Genomic DNA, 26,770 nt, shown 5'->3' with positions numbered 1-26,770 from the left:
ATTAAGTAACCAGGCATTCAAGGAAACAAGAGAACATTGCAGGGGGTGGGGGGAGGAGAAAGAGACAGTCCATAGGAGCTACAGATATTGGAATTAATAGCCATGGACTTTTAAAATACCATGCTAATTATGTGGGGAAAACAAGTGAAATTCTAGAACTAAAAAAATTAAGAACTTAATGGACGGGTTTTCATAATAGCACATTAGAAACAAAGAGATAAGAGATTTGGAAGAAAGGTTAGAAGAAAATATCCTGAATAAAGTCCATAGAGACCAAAGAATATAAAATATGTAAGACAGAATGAGAGACAAAAAGGATTTAGTCAAAAGGTCTAACATACATGTAATCAGATTTTCAGAAGGAAAGAAGATAAGCAGAATGCAGCAGAAATTTATATTTGAAGATAATGGCTGAGAAATTTTCCAAATCAACAACAGATATCAAACAATGAATTTAAGACGCCCTACAAACGCCAAGCAGGTTGTCACATCTAGATAATAAGCACAGAAAATGTGTTTGATAAAGTCAACATCCAGTCATAACAAAATGTCTTGGCAAACTAGGAAAAGTAGAGAATTTCCTTAATTTGATAAAGGATAGCTAAAGAAATTTATACTAAATGTGAAATGTTGAAAGCTTTTGTTCCAAGATCAGGAATGAGAAAAGGATGTTTGTAGTCATCCCTTCTAGTCAATATATCCTGAGGTCCTTGTCAATGCAAAGGAAAAGAAATGAGAGTAGAGTCACATTTCTATATCATATGCTATTAGAGCAGCGGGTCCCCAACCTTTTTGGCACCAGACACCAGTTTCATGGAAGACAATTTTTCCATGGACGGCGGCTGGGGGGGGGTTCAGGCGGTCATGCGAGTGATGGGGAGCAGCAGATGAGGCTTCGCTCGCTTGCCCACCACTCACCTCCTGCTGTGCAACCCCGTTCCTAACAGACCGCCGACCAGTACCAGTGGTTAGGGACCCCTGTATTAGGGAATTGCAAATTAAACCAATGAGATACTATGTCACACCTATCAGAATGGCTAAAATCCAAAACTGACATCAAATGTTAGCAAGGATGTGAAGCAACTCCCATTCATTGTTGGTAGAAATGCAAAATGGTACAACCACTTTGGAAGACAATTTAGCAGTTTCTTACAAAGCTAAACATAGTCTTACCATATGATCCAGCAATCACATACCTAGGTATTTACCCAAACGAAGGGAAAATTTGTTCATACAAAAACCTCCACACAAATGTTTACAGCAGCTTTATTCATAATTGCCAAAAACTGGAAGCAATAATATATCCTTCAATAGCTGACTGGATAAACACACTGTGATACATCTACACAATGAAATACTAATTAGTGGTAAAAAGAAATAAGCTATCAAACCACAAAAAGACATGGAGAAACCTTTAATGCATATTGTTAAGTGAAAGAAGCCAGTCTGAAAAGGCTACATTCTGTATGATTCCAACTATACAACATTCTGGAAAAGGCAAAACTATATAAAGACAGTTAAAAAAAAAAAATCGGTGGTTGCCAGGGTTTCAGGGGTAAGAGGAGAGGGATGAATAAATGAAGTGCAGGGGATTTTTAGTCAATGAAACTATTTTGTATGACACTGTAATCATAGATACATTACATTAATAATATTTTATAATAATGTATTACTGCTGATTCATCAATTGCAACAAATGGAGCATATTAATGCAAGATGTTAACAACAGGAAAACCGTGTTGGGGGGAATATGGGAACTCTGTACTTTCTGCTCAATGTTTCTGTAAACCTAAAACTCCTCTAAAATTAACATGTACTAATTTTTTTAAAGGACAAAAGATTTATTCCGCTTGTATATGTCTTCTTGAGTCAGTTTGAGTAGTCTGTGCATTTCTGGGAAGTTTTCCATTTTATCTAAGTTATCTAATTTGGCATACACTTGTTCATAGTATTGCTTAATAGAGCTTTGTACTTCTGTGAAGTTGGAATTAATGTTCCCTCTTTCATTCATAATTTCAGTTATTTGGATCTTTCTCTCTTTTTTTTTCTCGTTGTCAGTCTAGCTAATCTTTTCAAACCAACTTTTGGTTTTGTTGATTTTTTCAACTGTTTTTCTATTCTCTGTTTCATCAATTTTCACTCTAGCCTTTATATTACTTTCCTTCTGCCTGCTTTGGGTTTAGTTTGCTCACATTTTTCCAGTGTCTTAAGAGAGAATATTAGATTTGTTTTCATGTAGTCTCTCTATGTAATATAGTTTTGTTCTAAAATTCCCTGTAAAGACTACTCTTGCTACATCATATCTTAGTATACTGTGTTTTCATTTTCATTCATCTCAAAATTTTTCTAATTTCTCTTGATACTTCTTCTTTTACCCATTGATTATTTAAAAGTGCTTTGTTTAATTTCCACATATTTTTGAACTTCCCAAATTTCTTTCTGCTACTTACTTCTAATTTCATTCCTTTGTAGTCATAGGAATACTTTGTATAATTTCAGTCCTTTTAAATTTATTGAGACTTGTATTATGGTGTGGCATATGTTCTATCCTGGAGCAGGTTCCATGTGCACTTAAGAAGGATGTATATTCTGCTGTTATTAGTTTTCCATAAACGTCTATTAGGTCTAGTTGGTTTATGCTGTTCAAGTTTTCTATTTCCTTGTTGATCTTCTCTCTAGTTGTTCTAACTACCACTGGTGAACTGTTTATTTACACCTTCAGTTCTGTCAGTTTTTGCTTCCTGTATTTCGGAGCACTGTTATTATGTGCATTATTGTCATATATATATTTTTTGGTTGCGCAGCTCAGCATGCAGGATCTTCCCTGACCAGGGATGGAACCTGTGCCCCCTGCAGTGGAAGGGTGGAGTCTTAACCACTGGAATGCCAGGGAAGTCCCAATTGTTATATATTTCTGATGGATGGACTTCTTCTTCTTATAAAATGCCCTTATTTTCTTTAGCAACATTTTTTTTGTTTCTTTTTAAAGTTTGTTTCATCTGATATTAGTCACTTAGCTTGTGGTTGCTGTTTGCATGGAAATCTTTTCCACTCATTTGCTTTTTAAAAAAATATTTTATTGAAGTATAGTTGATTTATAATGTTGTGTTAATTTCTGCCTTACAGCCACATGATTCTATATAGATATACATACATTCTCTTTCATATTCTTTTCCAGTATGGTTTATTACAGGATATTGAATATAGTTCCCTGCACCATACAGTAGGACCTTGTTGCTTATCCATCCTATATATACTAGTTTGCATGTGCTAATCCCAACCACTCAATCCTTCCCTCCCCACTCCCCCTTCCCCTTGGCAACCACAAGCCTGTCTTCTCTATGTCTGTGAGTCTGTTTCCGTTGCATAGATTCCATCCCTTTACTTTTAACTGATTTGTATGTTTGAATCTAAAGTATGTCTCCCATAAGGCGGCATATAGTTTGATTTTGCTTTTTTATCCAGTCTAAAACCACAATGAAATATCACTACCTACCCACCAAAATGACTAAAATTAAAAAGACTTATAGGACTTCCCTGGTGGTGCAGTGGTTGAGAGTCCGCCTGCCGATGCAGGGGACACGGGTTCGTGCCCCGGTCCGGGAAGATCCCACATGCCGCGGAGCGGCTAGGCCCGTGAGCCATGGCCACTGAGCCTGCGTGTCCGGACCGTGTGCTCCGCAACGGGAGAGGCCACAACAGTGAGAGGCCCGCGTACCGCAAAAAAAAAAAAAAAAAAAAGACTGATAATATCAATTATGATGGTAAATGAAATTATAAATTCCCTCCTTCGCTGATGAGGGGTGTGTAAATTGTCAAAAACTGTGGAAAAATGTTTGATATTATCCACTAAAGGTGAAAATATATATACACATTCATACCCTAAAAATTCCATTCCCATGTATAGATACAGCAGAAATGCATTTACATAGCATTATTCATAATGGCCCAAAATGTACATTTGGAAATAACTCAAATGTACATGAACAAAATGGATAAATGGATAAACTATGTAAAATCATATACTGAACACTAAATAGCAATGAAAATATAAGGAAATTAATTTACATAAAATGTGGTCATATTTCACAAATATGTTAAGCAAAAGGAGTCAGACACAAAAGAATAAGCACTGTATGATTCCATTTACAAATTTCAAAAATATTCAGGCAAAGAAAGCTAGAGTGTAGTGTTGAGGAATAAACATGTAAATTGTAAAAGTGGAAAGAAAATGTAATACATAGTGCCACAGTGTTCTAGTTCTTGATTCGAGTAGTGTTACACAGATATTTGCTCCACAAAATATCACTGAGTGGTACATTTTTGTTTTGTTCACTTTTCTATATGTGCCATGACTCACAATAAAAAGGTTTTAAAAAAACAAACTGAGTAAGGATTCCTTGTCTTCCACCCCAATGTGGTGGACACTTAATTTTCCCTCAAATAAGCAAATTATTATCTTTATTCCTTGCAGTTTTTTCATCCCTGTAATCTAGACACACACACACACACACGCGTGCGCGCGCGCACACACACACACACACACGCGTGCGCGCGCGCGCGCACACACACACACACACACACACACACTCTTTCCTTACCTCAGCCAGGTTCTGCAAAATCCAGGCCAATCTCAAAGAAACATGTTGTGTTGTGAAAGTGAACAAACTGGCTGCTAAAAATCGTTTACTTCTAGTGAAAAAGTGCAGCACTCGGCAGGAGCTGTGTATGAGCTATTTTAAAAAAAAAGATATTTTAGGAAAATGCATTTAATCGTGTTTGATGTTTCTATATTAAATTTCATACACATGCAAACAAACCCAATAGCAAACAATTTATTTAACTACTTATAAAGTGTTCTCAGCACTTAAGGAGATCGAGCAAAGCACCCTAAGAGGACAATTTGCATTCTAAATTATGAAATGTGACACATCTACTATGAACTTCTTTAGCAAACACTAGAGGCTCAAGTACTTATAAAAGTCTTTTAAAAATAACTATTTTCTACCTCTTTACCTATTTTTAACTATGGAAGTAAAGGTAGAGAGTCAAGGGAGAAGGCTATTTTTCTATTAGAAATATATTTTTAATCAAGTTAGTATTAACTCAGAAGGGAAGCTCCCCCTACACATTAAGTGCTTAAAATTTGGGATAAGAGATTTTATTTAATACTATTTATATTTATCTAATGATTGAAGATGAAACATACAGTTTTCAATTTACTTTTTCGTATGCAAAACCTTTAGCTGAAAAAAAAAAAGCCTTATACAGAAAACTAGCATTGAGTTTTAAGGTTTGTAAGACATACTAAAGAAACCCCAAAAAACCACAACAAAATGAACCCTTATCCTGCTACCTAACTAGAAGGACGCAGGTGGACAATTCAACTGCTGAAACTGATGTTGGACAAAACATCCATTTATAGAGAACTTACCTACTTTATGCATTTTTTCCTATTATTCCCACCCCTCCCCAAAATAAATGGAAAGATTTTGGTTTATTTATTTAAAATAGAAATAAATTTATTTTTCTTTCATTTTTAGCATAATGCATCAATCAAGAAATGTGTAGACTCAGTTCTCTCTACATTTCAGTTTTGTCTTTTTTTGTTTTTGAACAATGAGGCTCATTTTAATTTTTTTCACCTTTTTTTCTTTTTGGTGAAAACATTTATGCTCTACTCCCTTAGCAAATTTCAGTTATACGATACAGTATTATGAACTAGTCACCATATTATGCATTAGATCCCCAGACCTTATTCATCGTTATATCTGAAAGTCTATACCGTCCTTTTCACCCTGTTCAGTACTCAAACCTTCTGCACTTCCTTATATTTTACATTACTTATTAAATATAAGACTTTTTTAAAGTATTTAAGGTGAACACCCAGAATCCTTCTTCTGATGTGTTATATGTTAAGAAACATTTCGAACTGAAATGAGTTCTTCTTCCATAAGCAACTATACTTTTCCGTAAAAAAACCTAGATTTAGGATCCTTCAGGGATCTTCTGTTAAAATGCAGATACTTTGGCAGGGGCACACAAAAAGTACTAAGAGTTCTAATACCTGCACTTTTAGTCAACATATGAACGAGGAACACTTTTGTTCATATATTTAACAAATATTTATTGAGTACCTTCCATGTACCAAGAAGTGCGCTAGGTCCTGAGAAAACAGAGTGAACAAGAGGCAGAATCCCTGCCTTCTTGAAATTTACATTCTAGTGGGAAGAGACAGACAAATACGTAATCAAATCAATAAATGAGATAATCTAAGAAGACACTGGTTGTAAGATGAACCACTATTTAATGTACTAGCAAAAAAGTAAAAAATCCTGCTAGTTAAATTATGACATAATTGTAAGATATAAATTATGGTTAAAATGACCAAAAAACCCCTGATGATTAAAAAATGTATCCTAGTTAAAAATCATCCTTTTCAAAATTAAAAAAAAAATGTATGTCTTATAACTCATACATTGCTGGTGGGAATGCAAATGGTACAGCCACTTGGGGAAAAAGTATGGCAGTTTCTTACAAAATAAAACATGCAGTTACCCTATAATCTAGCAATCATCCTCTTGGGGTATTTATCTCAGAGAAATGAAAACTTATGTTCACATAAAATTCCATAAACAAATGTTCATAACAGCTTTATTTGTCATAGCCCCAAACTGGAATTAGCACAGATGTCCCTCAACAGGTGGTATATCTGTACCACTGAATACAACTCAGTAATACAGAGGAAACAAGCTATTGATACATGTAACAACCTGCATTCTCCAGAGAATCATACTAAGTGAAAAAAGCAAATCAAAAACATGTTTTATGCTGCATGATTCCACATATATAACATTTTTGAAATGAGAAAAATGTGTAATGGAGGACAGATTAGTGGTTGCAAGGAGCTAGGGATGGGAGAGGGTGGGGAGGTACACAGGAGAGCAGTGGATGTGGTTATGAAAAGCAACATGAGGGAGGGATCCTTGTAGTGATGGAACAGTTCCGCGTCTGTTCATCATCCGTGCGGTGACAGATACGTGAACATATGGAAAAAACTGTACAGAAACTAAAACACATACACATACCTACAGATGGAACTGAGTACAAGTAAAACTGGGGAAATCTGAATAAGATCTATGGATTATATTAATGTCAATATCCTGGTTGTAACATTATGCTATAGTTTTGTAAAATGTTACCCCTGGGAGAAACTGCAAAGCCTGTAAGGGATATCTATTATTTCTTACAACTGCATGTGAATCTGCAATGACCTCAATTAAAACTTCAATTAAGAAATGTACATCTCAGAGTCTCTGAAATTTGATGAGTGCTGTGAAAGAAATAAAGGACAGTAATAGAGATCGGATTGGGGGGGTGAGGAGTGCTACTATGAATAGGATGGCAGAGAAGGGCTCCCACAGAGGAGGTGGTGGTGAGGCTGGGCCCTGAAGGATGAGAAGGATCCAGCCATGGTGGCAGAGAGAGCCCCTTGCAGATACGAGGGCCTTCAGGTAAGAAAGGGCTTGAGGGCTGACAAAGCTGGAGCCTAATCCTTAGCAACTTCAGGGAGAGAGGGGTCTGGGAAGGGGTCAGAGCTGGAGACAGGGTCAAACTCTGGTAAGGAGTTGGGACTTTTATGCTGAAAGCAAAGAGAAGCCTTAGCAACCAACAGGCAAGAATCGGAACAGTGAGAGGAAGCATGGGTGCCTGGCGTGACTGGAGGAAACTGTGGTGCCAGGAGATTGCCACCACGCCCCAATTACTTCACCACTTTGCCTGTGGGTAGCCTTGGCTAAACGCATGACCTTGGTGCCCGCTCTGGCACATCCTCCCTAAACATTTCCAAGAACCCGAGTCAACAGACCATAAGCATCTGGAAAAGGATGATTATAGGGTAGGGTTCCTTCACTGGCAGGACCAGCTCTGCAATTTTGTGTGCTAAACTCCATGAGTCTGTTTGCGTGCATTTCTCTGCTAAGAGAGGCCAAAACTTATATCCTATACCTGTTCAATATCAAGTAGACAAGCGCTTTAAATGCTCAGTTTTGTGCTTGATGTCAGTTTTTCATCACGATTTGAGATCTGGGGCTTATACTACAGAAATAAATGTTTTCACAATTTATTTTAAAAGGAATAAAAGTTTTATTAAACACCTCACTGACTAACTTAAGGAACATCTAATGACTTGACCTATTAAAAACTAAAATTGTATATTAAAGTATAACACTGCACATTATAAATAGTATAATTTTAAATTATATCATTCAAAGTTCACAATATTTCCTTAAAACCACTTTCAACTCTCTTACTCTATCTTTCCCATGAACAGCACCTCTCAGTATTCAGCCTCACAAGTTATTAAAGCAAGGTGCATTTTTATATATTAAACTAACAAAAAAAATCATTGTGGGTGGGCCTATGGCAGATTTGTTTCACTCATGCATTGCTGTCATATTCTATAATGTATTCAAGTTTGTTTTCATATAAAATTAATGTCTCCGAACACTTATCAAGGAAAACTGATGCTGCAGACACTCCCCATGCACCACCTGGTAGGGGCAGCCTAACTGAGAAGGCATTTAACTGTGCGGCATTAGAAGCATTAAAACAATCAATATGCAATATTGATTGTAAGACCAAATATTGCAGGTTTCAACATATTTGAGGAGCTGGAAAATTGTCTCGCTCTTTAACTCGGTAGTCTCACACTTCAGAGTGAGATGCTACTACGGCTGTCACTGTAGTCATCAGCATCATCATTTGCCAGGCATCATGGTGAAAGCTTGTGGCAGTCAGCCAGTTATCTATCTCAACATCCATTAACCATTTTTATAGCAAAAGATGATAAAACCTGGACATAGTCTGTACCTTTTCTGGACATAGTCCGTATTTTTTCAATTTCTCCAGGAATGGAAATGAATTCTCACTAACTTGTGAACCTCTGGTCCACCCCAAACCTCCTCATCAGTTCCTGATGTGCAGCTGTTAAGGACTTCGGTCCACCAGCACGCTCTTGGGTGACTACTATTAAATTTCACTGGGGTGGGGAGTGTGCAAGTGTGTATTTTCTGCTTAATGTCCTAAGACATCATCAGTCGATGGTACAATTCTGCCTACGGCTAAAGGACATTTACAGGAAAAAACAGCAACAACCAAATCACCGAACATAAGAAAAATATTACCTTCATTAAAAGAGAACTATTCCAAGATTTTACAAGTTCAATAGCTCTTAGGTCTTGCCAACTAATGAAGTTGTGGAAATGCTTTCCCGTTTTCCTAAGAAAAATGGAAACAGTATTTTGAGACTCAATATAAATCAGAGACTATATTATATAAAAGATCTGTCACAAGAGAAAACAAAATTAGAAGCCAAACTGTAATTTCAACATATGATTTAATTAATTGGGGCTTTCTGAATGCCTTCTTCTCTTTGATTTGATAAATTGAACACACTTTGTAACAATTATGTGATGTACAGTATAAAATTTTAGATCAGATTCTATCCAAAAAAATCTTCTTTTTGAAGCATTACAATGTATACACTTCCAAAAACAAAACTGATGAAAAGCCTTCAAAGACTTGCTCATACAATTTTAAAAGCAAGACAAAGAAGCCAATACTTTCTCTTTTCATTGTACTTATCTTAATATACACAATCAGATAAAAACTTCTGTACCTACAGAACAGCTAAAATGTAGCCTGAGCCTGTTTTTCTTTCTTTATAAGTTTATTTATTTTTGGCTGCGTTGGGTCTTTGTTGCTACACATGGGCTTTCTCTAGTTGCAGCAAGCGGGGGCTATTCTTCGTTGCGGTGCACGGGCTTCTCATTGTGATGGCTTCTCTTTTTGCAGAGCACGGGCTCTAGGTGCATGGGCTTCAATAGTTGTGGCATGTGGGCTTCAGTAGTTGTGGGATGCGGGCTCAGTAGTTGTGGCTCACGGGGTCTAGAGCACAGGCTCAGTAGTTGTGGCGCATGGGCTTAGTTGCTCCGTGGCATGTGGGATCTTCCCGGACCAGGGCTCAAAGCTGTGTCCCCTGCATTGGCAGGTTGATTTTTAACCACTGCACCACCAGGGAAACCCCTGAGCCTGTTTTAAACCTCTCAACTTTAGGACTGGTTCAGCCCCTGATTGGCAACCTTCCCAGGCTTCCCAAAATTTGTCCAAGAAAAAGAAGTTCAACAAACTCTGGGTCAATACTACAATAAAAGCACAGCACTAAGAAATAGAGTAGAAATAAACCCTTTTTCCTCTGAGGCTCCTACAAATCAACCACTGCCATCCACTCAGCTTCAACATCTAGCCCAGGCTGGCCTTCTGTGCTCCCTCCAGGCCTCCTCCTATGTGACTGTGACCACGTTCAATTCCCAAGACTGTCATTTCCCACTCTTTTTAAGCAGTCCTCACCCATGGTCACATCCTCAACTCATCACCTGGAAACATTCTACCACGAAATTCTATCACTTTGCTATACACCTTTGCTATACAACAATAGGTTAATGACGGGGAAATGCCCACAGTATAATATTAAAGGGAAAAAAATCAGGATAAAAACTTTACATATATTGCAATCCCAATTTGCTAATAAATAAATAAGGCAAATTAACCAAAAAGAAAAAGAAATCCTAACATTCTAATATATCAGTCAATACTTCTTGCTATTATTTCAGTTCTCTCAATCTTACTCCCTAAATACCTTCCCTTCAGACTTACTGCATCCTTTAATCCCTCAAACATTCCCTTTCCTTCTTACCAACCCCTCCTAGGCTTACTTTCCTACTAGGCTTACTTACATGGTCTATTACTTTTAATAACTTGCCTTCACACACTCTCTATCCCTCGACTCTCTCTTTTTTAAATTGTGGTAAAATATACATAACATAAAAATTACCATTTCAACCATTTTTAAGTACACAGTACAGTGGCATTAATGTTGTGTAACCATCAGCACTATTTCCAAACACTTGGGCTGTTTCCACCTTCTTCCTACTGTAAATAATGCTGCTATAAACACTGCTGTACAAATATCTGAGTCCCTGTTTTCAATTCTTTTGGATATATACCTAGGATTAGAATTGCTTGGTCATATGATAATTCTGTGTTTAGTTTCTTATTTATTTATTTATTTATTTTTGGCTGCGTTGGGTCTTCATTGCTACACGTGGGCTTTCTCTAGTTGTGGAGAGCTGGGTCTACTCTTTGCTGTGGTGCGAGGGCTTCTCATTGCAGTGTCTTCTCTTGTTGCGGAGCACGGGCTCTAGGCTCATGGGCTTCAGTAGTTGCAGCACGTGGGCTCAGCCGTTGTGGCGCACGGGCTTAGTTGTTCCGCGGCGTGTAGGATCTTCCCGGACCAGGGTTCAAACCCGTGTCCCCTGCATTGGCAGGCGGAATCTCAACCACTGCGCCACCAGGGAAGTCCCCTATGTTTAGTTTCTGAGGAACTGCCAAATGGTTTTCCACAGCAGCTGCACCATTTGACATTCCAGCAACCAGTATGTAAGAGTTCCAATTTTTCCATATCCTCACCAACACTTCTTAGTTTACATTTAAAAAATTATAGCCATCCTGGGAGATGTGAAGTGGTATCTCATTGTGGTTTTGATTTGCATTTCCCCAGTGACTAATGATATTGAGCACCTTTTCATGTGCTAGTTGACCATTTGAATATTATTTAAACCCTTTGTCCATTTATGAATTAGGTGTAGGCTTTGGTGTTGTTGCTGAGCTGTCAGAGTTATTTATATTCTCTGGATATTAATTCTTTATCAAATATATGATTTGCAAATATTTTCTCCCATTTTATGAGTTTTCACTTACTTTAAAGTGTCCTTTCTTTTTTTTCTTTCTGTTTTTCACCTTTATTAATGGGATCACAGCATTCACATACATCATGAATATGGTACGTCTTTTTCCTTTAGTGATCCAAACGATCGCGATTATCGTTACTACAAATCAGAGAAGTGATTCTCCTATTGTTATTTTTTAATAAATTTATTTATTTATTTATTTATTATTAATTATTTTTGGCTGCGTTGGGTCTTCGTTGCTGTGCACAGGCTTTCTCTAGTTGCAACAAGCAGGGTCTACTCTTCGTTGCGGTGCGCGGGCTTCTCACTGCGGTGGCTTCTCTTGTTGTGGAGCACGGGCTTTAGGCACATGGGCTCAGTAGTTGTGGCTTGCGGGCTCCAGAGCGCAGGCTCCGCAGTTGTGGCGCACTGGCTTAGCTTCTCCGCAGCATGTGAGATCTTCCCGAACTGGGTCTCGAACCTGTGTCCCCTGCACTGGTAGGTGGATTCTTAACCACTGTGCCACAGGGAAGTTCCTCTCCTATTGTTTGAGTCCTCCATCTTAAATTACAAACCAAACATACCAAGACACATACCTTCCATATTACATGCTTCAGTCAGTTTTCAGATATCTGACTGTAGATTTAAGATATCAATGGCTATAAATTTTTTCAGACTTTTTTTTTTTTTTTTTTTTTTTGCGGTACACGGGCCTCTCACTGTTGTGGCCTCTCCTGTTGCGGAGCACAGGCTCCGGACGCGCAGGCTCAGCGGCCATGGTTCACGGGCCCAGCCGCTCCATGGCATGTGGGATCCTCCCAGACCGGGGCACGAACCCGTGTCCCCTGCATTGGCAGGCGGACTCTCTACCACTGCGCCACCAGGGAAGCCCTCAGACATTTTTAAAATGCAAATTATACGTTATGTCAAAATAATTTCAGCATGACTTTATTTCTTATTATTCTGTACTAAATTTAGGGCTCTTCTCAGTTTCTACTTTGGACAGTTCCAATAGTTAAGAAAATTAAAGAAAAATTACTCATAATAAATAGAAGAAAATATCTTGATAGTATTCTTTGATGCACAGAAGTTTTTAATTTTGATAAAATTCAACTTACCTATTTTTTTCATTTGTTAGCTGCACTTTTTCTTTTTTTTTTTAAATCTTATTTTGGCTGTGCAGCATGTGGAATCTTAGTTCCCCGACCAGGGATTGAACCTGCAAAATCTCAACCCCTGGACTGCCAGGGAAGTCCCTGTTAGCTGTATTTTTGATGTCATTTAAGAAGCCATTGCTGGGGCTTCCCTGGTGGCGCAGTTGTTGGGAATCTGCCTGCCAATGTGGGAGACGCAGGTTCGAGCCCTGGTCTGGGAGGATGCCACATGCCGCTGAGCAGCTGGGCCCATGAGCCACAACTATTGAGCCTGCGCTCTGAAGCCGGCAAGCCACAACTACTGAGCCTGCACTCTTTGAGCCCGTGAGCCACAACTACTGAAGCCTGTGCTCCTAGAGCCCGTGCTCCACAACGAGAAGCCACGGCAATGAGAAGCCCATACACTGCAACGAAGAGTAGCCCCCGCTCGCTGCAACTAGAGAAAGCCCACGGGGCAGCAATGAAGACCCGACACAGCCAAAAATAAAATAAATTTTAAAAAAAGTCATTGCTAAATCCACAGTAATGAAGATTTCCTCTGTTTTCTTCTAAGAGTTTTATAGTTTTCTGTTTTATCCATTTTTTTAAGTTAATTTTTGTATGTGGTATATGGTAAGAGTCCAACTTCTTCCTTTTGCAAGTGGATGTCCAGTTTTCTCAGCATTATTTGTTGAAGAGACTGTTCTTTCCCTATTGTCTGGTCATGGCTCTCTGGTATAAAACCAAGTGACCACCGTATTAGTTTCCTTGGATTGCCATAACAAAGGTCACAAATTGGGTGACTAAAACAATAGCAATGTATTGTCTCATGGTTCTGGAGGCTAGAAGTCCAAAATCATGGTGTTAGCAGGGCCGTCCTCCCTCTGAAACCTGTAAGCGTATCCTCCCTTGCCTGGGAGGATCTGGTAGTTTGCAGCAATCTTTCCTTCTTCACATGGTGTTGTCCCTGTGTCTGTCTTCACATGGCAGTCTTCATATGAGGAAACCAGTCATATTTGATGAGGAGTCCACCTCATCCTGCATTATGATCTCATCCTAATTTAAATAATTACATCTGCAATGACCCTATTTCCAAAGGTTACGTTTTGAGGCACTGCTGTTGAGTTATTTCCCCCAAATCTCCTTCGCTCCTAAGTGTGAGATTACTAAGTCAAAGAGTAAGACAATTTTCCAGCTCCTCAAATGTGATGAAACATGCAATATTTGCTCTTATAATCAATATTGCATATTGATTGTTTTAACACTTTTAATGCCACACAGTTAAATGCCTTCTCAGCTAGGCTGCCCCTTCCAGACGGTGCATGGGCAGTGTTTGGAACAACAGGTTTCCTTAATAAGTATTTGGAGACATTAATTTTAGATGAAAGCAAACATGAATATATTATAGAATATGAGAGTAATGCATGAGTGAAACAAATCTGTCATAATCTCACACACATTGATTTTTCTTTTTGTTAGATTAAGGTATAAAAATGCACCTTGCTTTAATAACTTGTGAGGTTGAATACTGGGAGGTGCCGTTTACAGGAAAGACCGAGTAATTAAGGGAGTTGAAAAGGTTTTAAGGAAAGGCATGAATCCTGAACAGTATGGTTTTATACAGTTTTTGTAATGTGTAGTATTATACCTTAATGTATAATTTCAGTTTTTAACAGATAAATTCAAACATTCCTTAAGTTGACTAATTACTTAACTCAGGTAAGTGAGATTTTTTTCAAGTTTTATTCCTTTGAAAATAAGTGTAATAACTCTAGAAATCTGCTTTTCCCACTCCTCAGGGATTGCCATTTCTTCCTGGCTGAGGGCTGTCAATTTGCGACTTTTCCAAACTACTTTGGCAAAGTATGTATTCCTTGTTGGTGTGTGGTCGCTGAAGTTTCTGAAACGTCTGTTATGTTTTCTCTGTGATCGGCTAGTGATCTGACGAACATTTTCTAAAATGTGTGGCCTCGCAAACCCCCCAAAGATACTGGCCCTTTAAATCTTCCAACAGACGCTGCCAAAGGAAGCAACTGCAGCTGAGAGGGCCAGAACCTAGGTAAGCATCTGTGCCAGTTCTGCAGGGCATTGCAAAATCTACCAAAGTACATAGGCCCACATTTTGGTAGGACAAAGTTCTCAGCCCTCATTCCTGGAATGTGGGCCGCTTTCCCCACATGTGCAGTAGGGCTGAAGAATGGAGGCTGGTGGCTGGTTTGCACATGTCCTCTCTTACCCAAGGATAGCAGCCTCTACCTTTATCCAGCAGTCCCCTAGCTGTTATAAGGTCGGATCAGGTTCCAGAGTTCTGAAAGAGCTTATTCCAATCTCTCCAAATCAACAACTGCTTTGGTGGAGGGACCAACCCGTATAGCTTCCCACTCCACTATTTTGGTGATGTCACTCTCTACCCCTTGACTTACAAGTTAACTATGTACCTTTTCAATACCTAATCTGGGATTAATCTAACTTTCTTCTGGGTTCACTTTCAATGTCAGAACCATTGAGAGGAGTTGGAGGAAAGTCCCATAGCCTTGTGAATTGGTACCATACCTATGAGATACAAGCTCGTCTGCTGTCTCAAAGTCACTTAAAATGATGAAAGTCTCTCTCTTGTCCCTAATTAGTTTCCTCTCCATTCCCCACCAATGGCACATCTAACTTTTCACTAGATTTCTCAAGCCCTAGGCCACCACTTGCCTCCTGTTTCTCAAGGGAAGTAAGGACACAGGAAATGACTTTCCTCAACTCTCTACTCCTCCAGCTACACCTACAGCGATGGTGCATCTCACTCTTGGGTCAGAGGAGAAGTTTTCCCTCTCCAAGTCTAAGGCTGGCACCTCCACCTGTACTCTCTTTATCCATGCCTTCCTGTCTCTTCTGTCACTTCATTTCACAAACATTCCTGCAACTGTCTTCTCTAAACTTGCTTAAATCTCCCCATCTTTGACCCACGATACCTCCCAACCCAACTAAGCCCTCTCAGTTTCCATATCACTTCCTACTACCTCAACTACATACAATTCAAATGCAATTTAGATTCCCAATCATTCATGAAAATTACATTCACTACGTTCATCAATGTAGTTATTTATTTATTTAGTATTGCTTTCTTTTTTTTTTCTTTTTTTGGGCCAAGTGGCTTGCAGGATCTTAGTTCCCCGACCAGGGATTGAACCCTCACCCTCAGCAGTGAAAGCGCCAAGTCCACTGGATCTCCGAGGACTTTCTTCGTTGTGGTGCGCAGGCGCCTCGTTGTGGTGGCTTCTCTTGTTGCGGAGCATGGGCTCTAGGCACACGGGCTTCAGTAGTTGCAGCACGCAGACTCAGTAGTTGTGGCTCACAAGCTCTAGAGCTCAGGCTCAGTAGTTGTGGTGCATGGGCTTAGTTGCTCCGTGGCATGTGGGATCTTCCTGGACCAGGGTCTCGAACCCGTGTCCCCTGCATTGGCAGGTGGATTCTTAACCACTGTGCCACCAGGGAAGTCCTGAGGTGTCTTTTTGATATGAGATCAGAGACCTGAATAAACAACAGCTTTCAAAGAGACTTCCAGTTTCAGCCTCATTCCCCTCAAACCCACTGTCCATGCTGCTTTAAGAATACTCTTTCTAAAATATAAATTTGGTCACACTGCTCTCCTGCTTAACAGCTTTTGAGTTTCCCACTGCTTATAAGGGGTAAACTCTTTACCACAACCAATGGCCTTCTCTGGTCTGGGTCCCTGTGTTCCTCTCCAGGTTCATCGCAATCAAAGCCTTGAGTGCCTACTATGTGCCAGGTACTGTACTCGGTGTGAAGGACCCTGTGAGGACAGGGCAGATGAAAGTCCCAACACTCATGGAACTTCTTACTTCTATGGGAGAGATGTAATTTTTAAAATGTGTAAACAAGTAAATAAAAATTTTAGACATGAAGTGATTTTAGATATGAAAAATTTTAGTGATGAGTGACAGGAAGATAATAAAATGGTAAAGTCACAGGTAAATAAAATGGTCAGGGAAGGTCCCTTAGAAGGAGTGATCTTTGAGGTGAGCTCCAAATGATGAGAAAGGGAAGATCTTGGGTAACAGAGCTCCAGGCAGGGGGAGCAGCAGGCACAAAGCTCGAAGGCGGAATCGGTGGAGAGCGTTCAAGAAGCAGGCCGCAGGGCGGTTGCAGCACAGAGCATAGCAGGAGGGTTGGTCAGAGATGAGGTTAGAGTCAGGAATGAGTGAGAACACTTGGGTGTGGTGCCTTCCCGATGTCACTGCTTGAATTCCAGAGCCCTTTATCTTGTTTATTTTTAGTTTTTTTGGCTGTACTGCACGGCTTGCAGGATCTTAGTTTCCCAACAAGAGACTGGACCGCGTCCTCAGCAGTGAAAGCACGGAGTCTTAACCACTGGGCTGCCAGGGAACTCCTTCCAGAGTCCTTTAGATGCTTCAGACGCACCATGCTCTTGCATCTCCTGCCTCTGCCAGTGGTTTGCTCTCTCCACTAAGGGAACTCCTACTCATCCTTCGAGACTTGGCTCTGTGAAACGTTCCCTAACTCCCACTTCTAGGCTATTCAGTCACCCCCTCCGGCTCCCTCATTAAGGTATAAAGCAGTCCTGCAGAGCAGACGTCTGTCAGCTGCACCCTCACTATGTACACGTCTGTATCTAACACTAGACTGTGAGCCTCCTGAGGGAACAGTGAATTCACTTTCAGATTCTCACCACCTAGCCCAGATACGAAAGAGGTATTTGACTGATAAATGAATAAACGCTGCTCTGCTAATGAGAACTATCAGACTGGGTTTGTCAGAAATGAAATCTATTGATATATGATTCTTTGGAGCCATTCTACAACAGCATCTACTTACACACTTAAATCTGATGTTTTCACTGGTTCATCAAATATTTATACAACAATTTCTGCCAGAAGCTGGGGATACAGCTGTGAACAGAGACATGGCATCGTTGCCCTTATGAATATATTTTCTACCAGGGAAGTCAAACAAATAATCAGTTACTCAGTTGCTTACTTACAAAAGGAACAAGTCCATGAAGGGTACCATGGGTGTCTTAACGGGGAGACTCTACCTAGTCTGGGAGGTCAGGAAAGCCTTCTTTGAAAAGTGACAACAGAACTGAGCTCCAAAGGATAAGTAGGAACAAACAAGGAGGGTGAACATTCCCAACAAAATGTATTATATGTCCAAAGGTGCTAAGGCAGCATGGGGCATGATGTGTTAGAGGCTGGTGTAGCTGAAGAACAAAGAGGGGAGAAGATCACAAAGTGAATGTGGCATCATTAACTCATAACAGGATAGAAGATGATATATAATGCTGATCTCAAGTAACAGCCCATGTTTTAACATTCACTTGTGGTGACTTACGTTTGTTTTAGCTCTATCAACAGTAAAAGGAAAAGGAGAGGGAAAACAAGAATGCAGTATTGTAAATGAACTGTCTTAAACCTCTCTAACACAGTGTACCATTCTTGGCTCTGAATCTATTTTGTGCCATAAATAATTGCTAAGAACCATTAACACAAGTAGCAGGTGCCACAATAAAAGATAGATTTGGTGCTGAGTGAATGCAGACTAATTTAGATACTTGCATTATGAGACTGTAAATTCCCGGAGGGCTGCTGTTCTGATGCATCTTTATATTCAAATCAGCAACTAGCACAATGCCTTACTTGCGATGAGCCCTCAAACAGCTACCAAGTGTATCCCGGTGCAGGGACTCATGGCTTATACTACTAATTGGCACACACCCTGATCTGAGGTTAGTTGGCAGAAGCCTCCCTGAGAGACACAGTGTCAGAAGAAAGAAAACAGCTCAAGATTTTTTTTTTAGAACAAAGTGAATTTAAAACAACCAAAATGGAGGAGTTATCATTTACAGTTGTTTTAGAAAACAGGCTAAACACAACCACTGATCAAATATGTTGAAAAAAATTTTAACCTGAAGCATATGAAGAAAACTCAAGGACTGAAAAGAGTTAAAAAAAAAAAGAGTTTCGGTGAATAGGCAGAAGATGGCAGAGTAGAAGGACATGTGCTCACTCCCTCTTGTGAGAGCACCAGAATCACAACTAATTGCTGAACAATCATCGACAGGAAGACACTGGAACTCACTAAAAAAGATACCCCACATCCAAAGAAAAAGGAGAAGCCACAATGAAATGGTACAAGGGGCGCAATCCCCATAAAATCAAATCCCATAACCGCTGGGTGGGTGACTCACAAACTGGAGAACAATTATACCACAGAAGTTCACCCACTGGAGTAAAGGTTCTGAGTCCCACATCAGGCTTCCCAACCTGGTGGTCCAGCAATGGGAGGAGGAATTCCCAGAGAATCAGACTTTGAAGGCTAGCGGGATTTGATTGCAGGACTTTGACAGGACTGGGGGAAACAGAGACTCCACTCTTGGAGGGCACGCACAAAGTAGTGTGCCCAGCGGGACCCAGGGGAAGGAGCAGTGACCCCAAGGGAGACTGAACCACACCTACCTGCTGGTGGTGGAAGGTCTCCTGCAGAGGCAGGGTGTGGTTGTGGCTCACCGCGGGGACAAGGACACTGGCAGCAGAAGTTCTGGGAAGTACTCCTTGGCGTGAGCCCTCCTGGAGTCTGCCATTAGCCCCTCCAAAGAGCCTGTAGGCTCCAGTGCTGGGTCACCTCAGGCCAAACAACCAACAGCGAGGGAACTCAGCCCCATCCATCATCAGACAGAAGATTAAAGTTTTACTGAGCTCTGCCCACCAGAGCAACACCCAGCTCTACCCACCAAGAGGCCCTCCCATCAGGAAGCTTGCACAAGGCTCTTAGATAGCCTTTTTCACCAGACTACAATCCTGCAGCCTGTGGAAAGAAAACGACATTCACAGAAAGGCAGACAAATGAAAAGGCAGAGGACTATGTACCAGAACAAGATAAAACCCCAGAAAAACAACTAAATGAAGTGGAGATAGGCAACATTCCAGAAAAAGAATTCAGAATAATGACAGTGAAGATGATCCAGGACCTTGGAAAAAGAATGGAGGTAAAGGTCGAGAAGATGCAAAAAATGTTTAACAAAGACCTAGAAGAATTAAAGAACAAACAAACAGGGATGAACAATACAATAACTCAAATGAAAAATACACTAGAAGGAATCAATAGCAGAATAACTGGGGTAGAAGAACAGATAAGTGACCTGGAAGACAGAATGGTGGAATTCACTGCCATGGAACAGAATAAAGAAAAAAGAATGAAAAGAAATGAAGACAGCCTAAGAGACCTCTGGGACAATATTAAATGCACCAACGTTCCCATTATAGGGGTCCCAGAAGGAGAAGAGAGAGAGAAAGGACCCAAGAAAATATATGAAGAGATTATAGTCGAAAACTTTCCTAACATGGGAAAGGAAACAGCCACCCAAGTCCAGAAAGTGCAGAGGGTCCCAGGCAGGATAAACCCAGGGAGAAACAAACCAAGACACAGAGTAATCAAATTGACAAAAATTAAAGGCAAAGAAAATTATTAAAAGCAACAAGGGAAAAATGACAATATACAAGGGAACTCCCATAAGGTTAACAGCTAATTTCTCAGCAGAAACTCTACAAGCCATAAGGTAGTGGCACAATATATTTAAAGTGATGAAAGGGAAGAACCTACAACCAAGATTACTCTACCCAGCAAAGATCTCATTCAGATTTGACGGAGAAGTCAAAAGCTTTAGAGACAAGCAAAAGCTAACAGAATTCAGCACCACGAAACCAACCCTACAACAAACGCTAAAGGAACTTCTCTAAGTGGGAAACACAAGAGAAGAAAAGGACCTACAAAAACAAACCCAGGGCTTCCCTGGTGGTGCAGTGGTTGAGAGTCCGCCTGCCGTTGCAGGGGACACGGGTTTGTGCCCCCGTCTGGGAAGATCCCACATGCTGCAGAGCGGCTAGGCCCGTGAGCCATGGCCGCTAAGTCTGCGCATCTGGAGCCTGTGCTCCGCAATGGGAGAGGCCACAACAGTGAGAGGCCCGCGTACCGCAAAAAAAAAAAAAAAAAAAAACCCAAAACAATTAAGAAAATGGTCCTAGGAACATACATATCGATAATTACCTTAAATGTGAATGGATTAAATGCTCCAACCAAAAGACACAGGCTAGCTGAATGGATACAAAAACAAGACCCATATATATGCTGTCTACAAGAGACCACTTCAGACCTAGGGACACATACAGACTGAGAGTGAGGGGATGGAAAAAGATATTCCACGCAAATGGAAATCAAAAGAAAGCTGGAGCAGCAATACTCATATCAGATAAAATAGACTTTAAAATAAAGAATATTACGGGATAGAAGGAACGACACTACATAATGATCAAGGGATTAATCCAAGAAGAAGATATAACAATTATAAATATATATGGACCCAACATAGGAGCACCCTAATACATAAGGCAAATGCTAACAGCTATAAAAGAGGGAATCTACAGCAACACAATAATAGTGGGGGATTTTACCACCTCACTTACACCAATGGACAGATCACCCAGATAGAAAATTTAAAAGGAAACATAAGCTTTAAATGACACAATAGACCAGATAGATTTAAATGATATTTCTAGAACATTCCATCCGAAAAAAGCAGCTTACATTTTCTTCTCAAGTGCACACGGAACATTCTCCAGGATAGATCACATCTTGGATCACAAATCAAGCCTTGGTAAATTTAAGAAAACTGAAATCATATCAAGCATCTTTTCCGAGCACAACACTATAAGATTGGAAATCAATTACAGGTGGAAAAAACGTAAAAAACACAAACACATGGAGGTTAAACAATACATTACTAAATAACCAAGAAATCACTGAAGAAATCAAGGAGGAAATAAAAAAATACCCAGAGACAAATGACAACAAAAACACAATGATCCAAAACCTATGGGGTGCAGCAAAAGCAGTTCTAAGAGGGAAGTTTATAGCAATACAATCCTACCTCAAGAAACAAGAAAAATCTCAAATAAAGAATCTAACCTTACACCTAAAGCAATTAGAGAAAGAAGAACAAACAAAACCCAAAGTTAGTAGAAGGAAAGAAATCATAAAGATCAGAGCAGAAATAAATGAAATAGAAACAAAGAAAACAATAGCAAAGATCAATAAAACTAAAAGCTGATTCTTTGAGAAGATAAACAAAATTGGTAAACCTTTAGCCAGTCTCATCAAGAAAAAGAGGGAGAGGACTAAAATCAATAAAATTAGAAATGAAAAAGAAGTAACAACAGACACCACAGAAATACAAAGCATCCTAAGAGACTACTACAAGCAACTCTGTGCCAATAAAATGGACAACCTGGAAGAAACAGATAAATTCTTAGAAAGGTATAACCTTCCAAGACTGAACCAGGAAGAAATAGAAAATATGAACAGACCAATCACAAGCACTGAAATTGAAACTGTGATTAAAAATCTTCCAACAAACAAAAGTCCAGGACCAGATGGCTTCACAGGTGAATTCTATCAAACATTTAGAAAAGAGCTAACACATATCCTTCTCAAACTCTTCCAAAAAATTGCAGAGGAAGGAACACTCCCAAACTCATTCTATGAGGTCACCATCACCCTGATACCAAAACCAGACAAAGATACTACAAAAAAAGAAAATTGCAGACCAATATCACTGATGAATATAGATGCAAAAATCCTCAACAAAATACTAGCAAACAGAATCCAACAATACATTAAAAGGATCATACACCATAATCAACTGGGATTTACCCCAGGGATGCAAGGATTCTTCAATATATGCAAATCAATCAATGTGATACACCACATTAACAAATTGAAGAATAAAAAGCATATGATCATCTCAATACATGCAGACAAGCTTTTGACAAAATTCAACACCCATTTATGATAAAAACTCTCCAGAAAGTGGGCATAGAGGGAACCTACCTGAACATAATAAAGGCCATATATGACGAACCGACAGCAAACATCATTCTCAATGGTGAAAAACTGAAAGCATTTCCTCTAAGATCAGGAACAAGACAAGGATGTCCACTCTTGCCACTATTATTCAACATAGTTTTGGAAGTCCTAGCCATGGCAATCAGAGAAGAAAAAGAAATAAAAGGAACACAAATTGAAAGAGAAGTAAAACTGCCACTGTTTGCAGATGACATGATACTATATATAGAAAATCCTAAAGATGCCACCAGAAAACTATTAGAGCTAATCAATGAATTTGGTAAAGTTGCAGGATACAAAATTAAGGCACACAAATCTCTTGCATTCCTATACACCAAGAATGAAAGATCATAAAGAGAAATTAAGGAAACAATCCCATTCACCATTGCAACAAAAAGAATAAAATACGTACGAATAAACCTACCTAAGGAGGTAAAAGATCTGTACTCAGAAAATCATAAGACACTGATGAAAGAAATCAAAGATGACACAAACAGATGGAGAGATATACCATGTTCTTGGATTGGAAGAATCAGTATTGTGAAAATGACTATACTACCCAAAGCAATCTACAGAATCAATGCAATCCCTATCAAATTACCAATGGCATTTTTTACAGAACTAGAACAAAAAAATCTTAAAATTTGTATGAAGACACAAAAGACCCTGAATAGCCTAAGCAATCTTGAGGGAAAAAAACGGACTTGGAGGAGTCAGACTCGCTGACTTCAGACCATACTACAAAGTTACAGTAATCAAGACAATATGGTACTGGCACAAAACCAGAAATATAGATCAAAGGAACAGGATAAAAAGTCCAGAGATAAACCCATGCATCTATGATCAACTAATCTATGACAAAGGAGGCAGGGATATACAATGGAGAAAAGAGTCTCTTCAATAAGTGGTGCTGGGAAAACTGGACAGGTACATGTAAAAGAATGAAATTAGAACACTCCCTAACACCATACACAAAAGTAAACTGAAAATGGATTAAAGACCTAAATGTAAGACCGGACACTATAAAACTCTTAGATGAAAACATAGGAAGAACACTCTTTGACATAAATCACAGCAAGATCTTTTTGACCCAGCTCCTAGAGTAATAGAAATAAAAACAAACAAAAAGAGTTTTCTGGCATCTGAGGGGTGGGGGAGAACGAGGAGAAAAATAAAAAGAAAGTTCAGGGCTTCCCTGGTGGTGCAGTGGTTGAGAGTCCGCCTGCTGATGCAGGGGACACGGGTTCGTGCCCCGGTCCGGGAGGATTCCACGTGCCGCGGAGCGGCTGGGCCCGTGAGCCGTGGTCGCTGAGCCTGCGCGTCCGGAGCCTGTGCTCCGCAACGGGAGAGGCCACAACAGTGAGAGGCCCGTGTACCACAAAAAAAAAAAAAAAGAAAGTTCAAAGTTTTAGACATCCTAACAGCAATTCTAAGGAAAACAAAGTTTCTATGGCCATGATGACAGAATGCACCATGGACGCTGGAGGAAAAAACAATGAGCTGGGAAGAGCAGGCGCTGGCTGGGGCTGGATGAACAATAGGTTGTTCCACAGGGTCAAATCTGTCTCTCTTTTTCTCTCAACAATGAGCAAGAGGACTTCCCTGGTGGTGCAGTGGTTAAGAATCCACCTGCCTATGCAGGGGACACGGGTTAGATCCCTGGTCCGGGAAGATCCCACACCAACTGAGCCCATGCACCACAACTACTGAGCCCAAGTGCCACAACTACTGAGCCTGCATGCTACAACTACTGAAGCCCACATGCCCAGAGCCTGAGCTCCACAACAAGAAAAGCCACTGCAATGAGAAGCTCGCGCACCGCAACAAAGAGCAGCCCCCACTCGCCACAACTAGAGAAAGCCTGTGCACAGCAACAAAGGCCCAATGCAGCTGAAAAAAAAAAAAAAAGAGTACCTAGGGAATTCCCTGGTGGTCCAGTTGTTAAGACTCTGTGCTTCCAATGCATGGGGTGTGGGTTCCATTCCTGGTTGGGGCACTAAGATCCCATATGTCCCACGGTGCAGCCAAAAAAAAAAAAAAAAACAACACAACAACAAAACAAAACAAGAAAAAGGAAGAGTACCTCTCTGGAGGAAATGAGCCATGCCTGCCTAAACCTGTGGAATATCTCCATATTCACATGTCCCAAACCAAACACTTCATCATGTTTCCTTCTACCCACCCTCATCACCACCTAACTCATTCCTCCTCTTATGTTCTCTATAATTTCTTTCACGTCCTCCCAAACATCAAGACCAGAAATAGTGGTAAGTTAATTTTTTAAATTGAACTAATTTTTTTTAACTGAAGTATAGTTGACTTACAATATTATATTAGTTTTGGGTGTACAACATAGTAATTCAATATTTTTATAAAATATATGCCATAGAAAGATATAAAATATTGTCTATATCCCCTGTGCTGTACATAACATCCTTGTAACCTATTTATTTTACACCTGGTATTTTGTAGCTTTTCATCTCCTTCACCTATCTTGGCCCAACCCTGACACCTCTCCCCTCTGGTAACCACTAGTTTGTTCTCAGTATCTGTTCTATTTGTTCATTTGTTTGTATATGTTTCATTTGTTCTGCATATTAAGTGAAACACAGTATTTGTCTTTCTCTGTCTGACTTATTTCACCAAGCATAATACCCTCCAAGTCCATCCATGTTGTTTCCAATGGCAAAATTTCATCCTTTTTTATGGCTGAGTAATAGTCTTATATATAAATATATATATATATACACACACACACATATATATATATAGTCCTATGTTTCTATATATATAACACATCTTCTTTATCCTTCTATCTATTGATGGACACTTAGGTTGCTTCCATGTCATGGCCATTGTAAATAATGCTGCTATAAACACTGAGGTAAATATATCTTTTCAAATTAGTGTTTTCATCAGATAAATACCCAGGAGTAGAATGGCTAAATCATATGGTAGTTCTATTTTTAATTTCTTGAAGAACTTCCATAGTGATTTCCATAGTGGCTGCACCAATTTACATTCCCACCAACAGAGCACAAGGGTTCCCTTTTCTCCACATCCTTGCCAACATTTGCTATTTTTTTTCTTTTTGATAATAGCCATTCTAATAGGTATGAGGTGATATCTCATTGTGGTTCTGAAATGTATTTCCCTGATGATAAGTGATGTTGAGCATCTTTTCATGTGCCTTTTGGCCATCTGTATGTCTTCTTTGGAAAAATGTCTGTTCAGATTCTCTGCCCTTTTTAAATTGGGTGGGCTATTTTTTTTTCATATCGGGTTGTATGAGTTCTTTATATGTTTCACATAGTAAACCATTACCAGATGTATCATTTGCAAATATCTTCTCTCATTTGGTAGGTTCCCTTTTTGTTTTGTTGATGGTTTCCTTTGTACAAGAGCTTTTGAGTTTGATTATGTCCCATTTGTCTATTTTTGCTTTTATTCCCCTTGCCTAAGGAGATAAAGCCAAAGAAATATAGCTATGACCAATGTCAAAAAGTGTAGTACCTATGTTTTCTTCTAGTTTTATGATTTCAGGTCTTACATTTAGGTCTTTAATTCATCTTGAGTTTATTTTTGTAAATAGTGTGAGAAAATGTTCTAAGTTCATTCTTTTATGTGTAGCTGGTCCAGTTTTCCCAATACCACTTATTGAACAGTCTTTTTAAAAAATTATATATTCTTGCCTCCTTTGCCATAGATTAATTGACCATGTGTGCGTGGGTTTATTTCTGGGCTCTCTATTCTGTTCCACTGGTCTATGTATCTGTTTTTGTACTGATACCACAGTTTTGATTACTTTAGCTCTGTAGTATAGTCTGAAGTCAGAGAGCAGAGATACCTCCAACCTTGTGCTTTTTTCTCAAGACTGCTTTACTATTCAGGGTCTTTTGTGGTTCCATACAAATTTTAGGA

General features: G+C 39.5%; 1 protein-coding gene across 2 annotated transcripts in view; it reads right to left on the bottom strand.

The window, feature by feature from the left end:
* Nucleotides 1–26,770, bottom strand: part of GK5 (glycerol kinase 5) — a 77,608-nt gene that overhangs the window by 35,746 nt on the left and 15,092 nt on the right. For both annotated transcript variants that reach the window (XM_067737619.1, XM_067737620.1), the window contains exons 4-5: nucleotides 9,186–9,279; nucleotides 4,602–4,733 (exon numbers count right to left, since the gene is read on the bottom strand). In XM_067737619.1, the coding sequence (XP_067593720.1) occupies nucleotides 4,602–4,733; nucleotides 9,186–9,279 (226 nt within the window). The remainder of the gene's footprint in view (nucleotides 1–4,601; nucleotides 4,734–9,185; nucleotides 9,280–26,770) is intronic.

Source organism: Pseudorca crassidens, chromosome 5 (genome assembly GCF_039906515.1).
Source record: "Pseudorca crassidens isolate mPseCra1 chromosome 5, mPseCra1.hap1, whole genome shotgun sequence".
NCBI lineage: Eukaryota > Metazoa > Chordata > Mammalia > Artiodactyla > Delphinidae > Pseudorca > Pseudorca crassidens.
The sequence above is the reverse complement of the archived record's forward strand: the minus strand, read 5'-3'. Positions and strand labels throughout refer to the sequence as shown.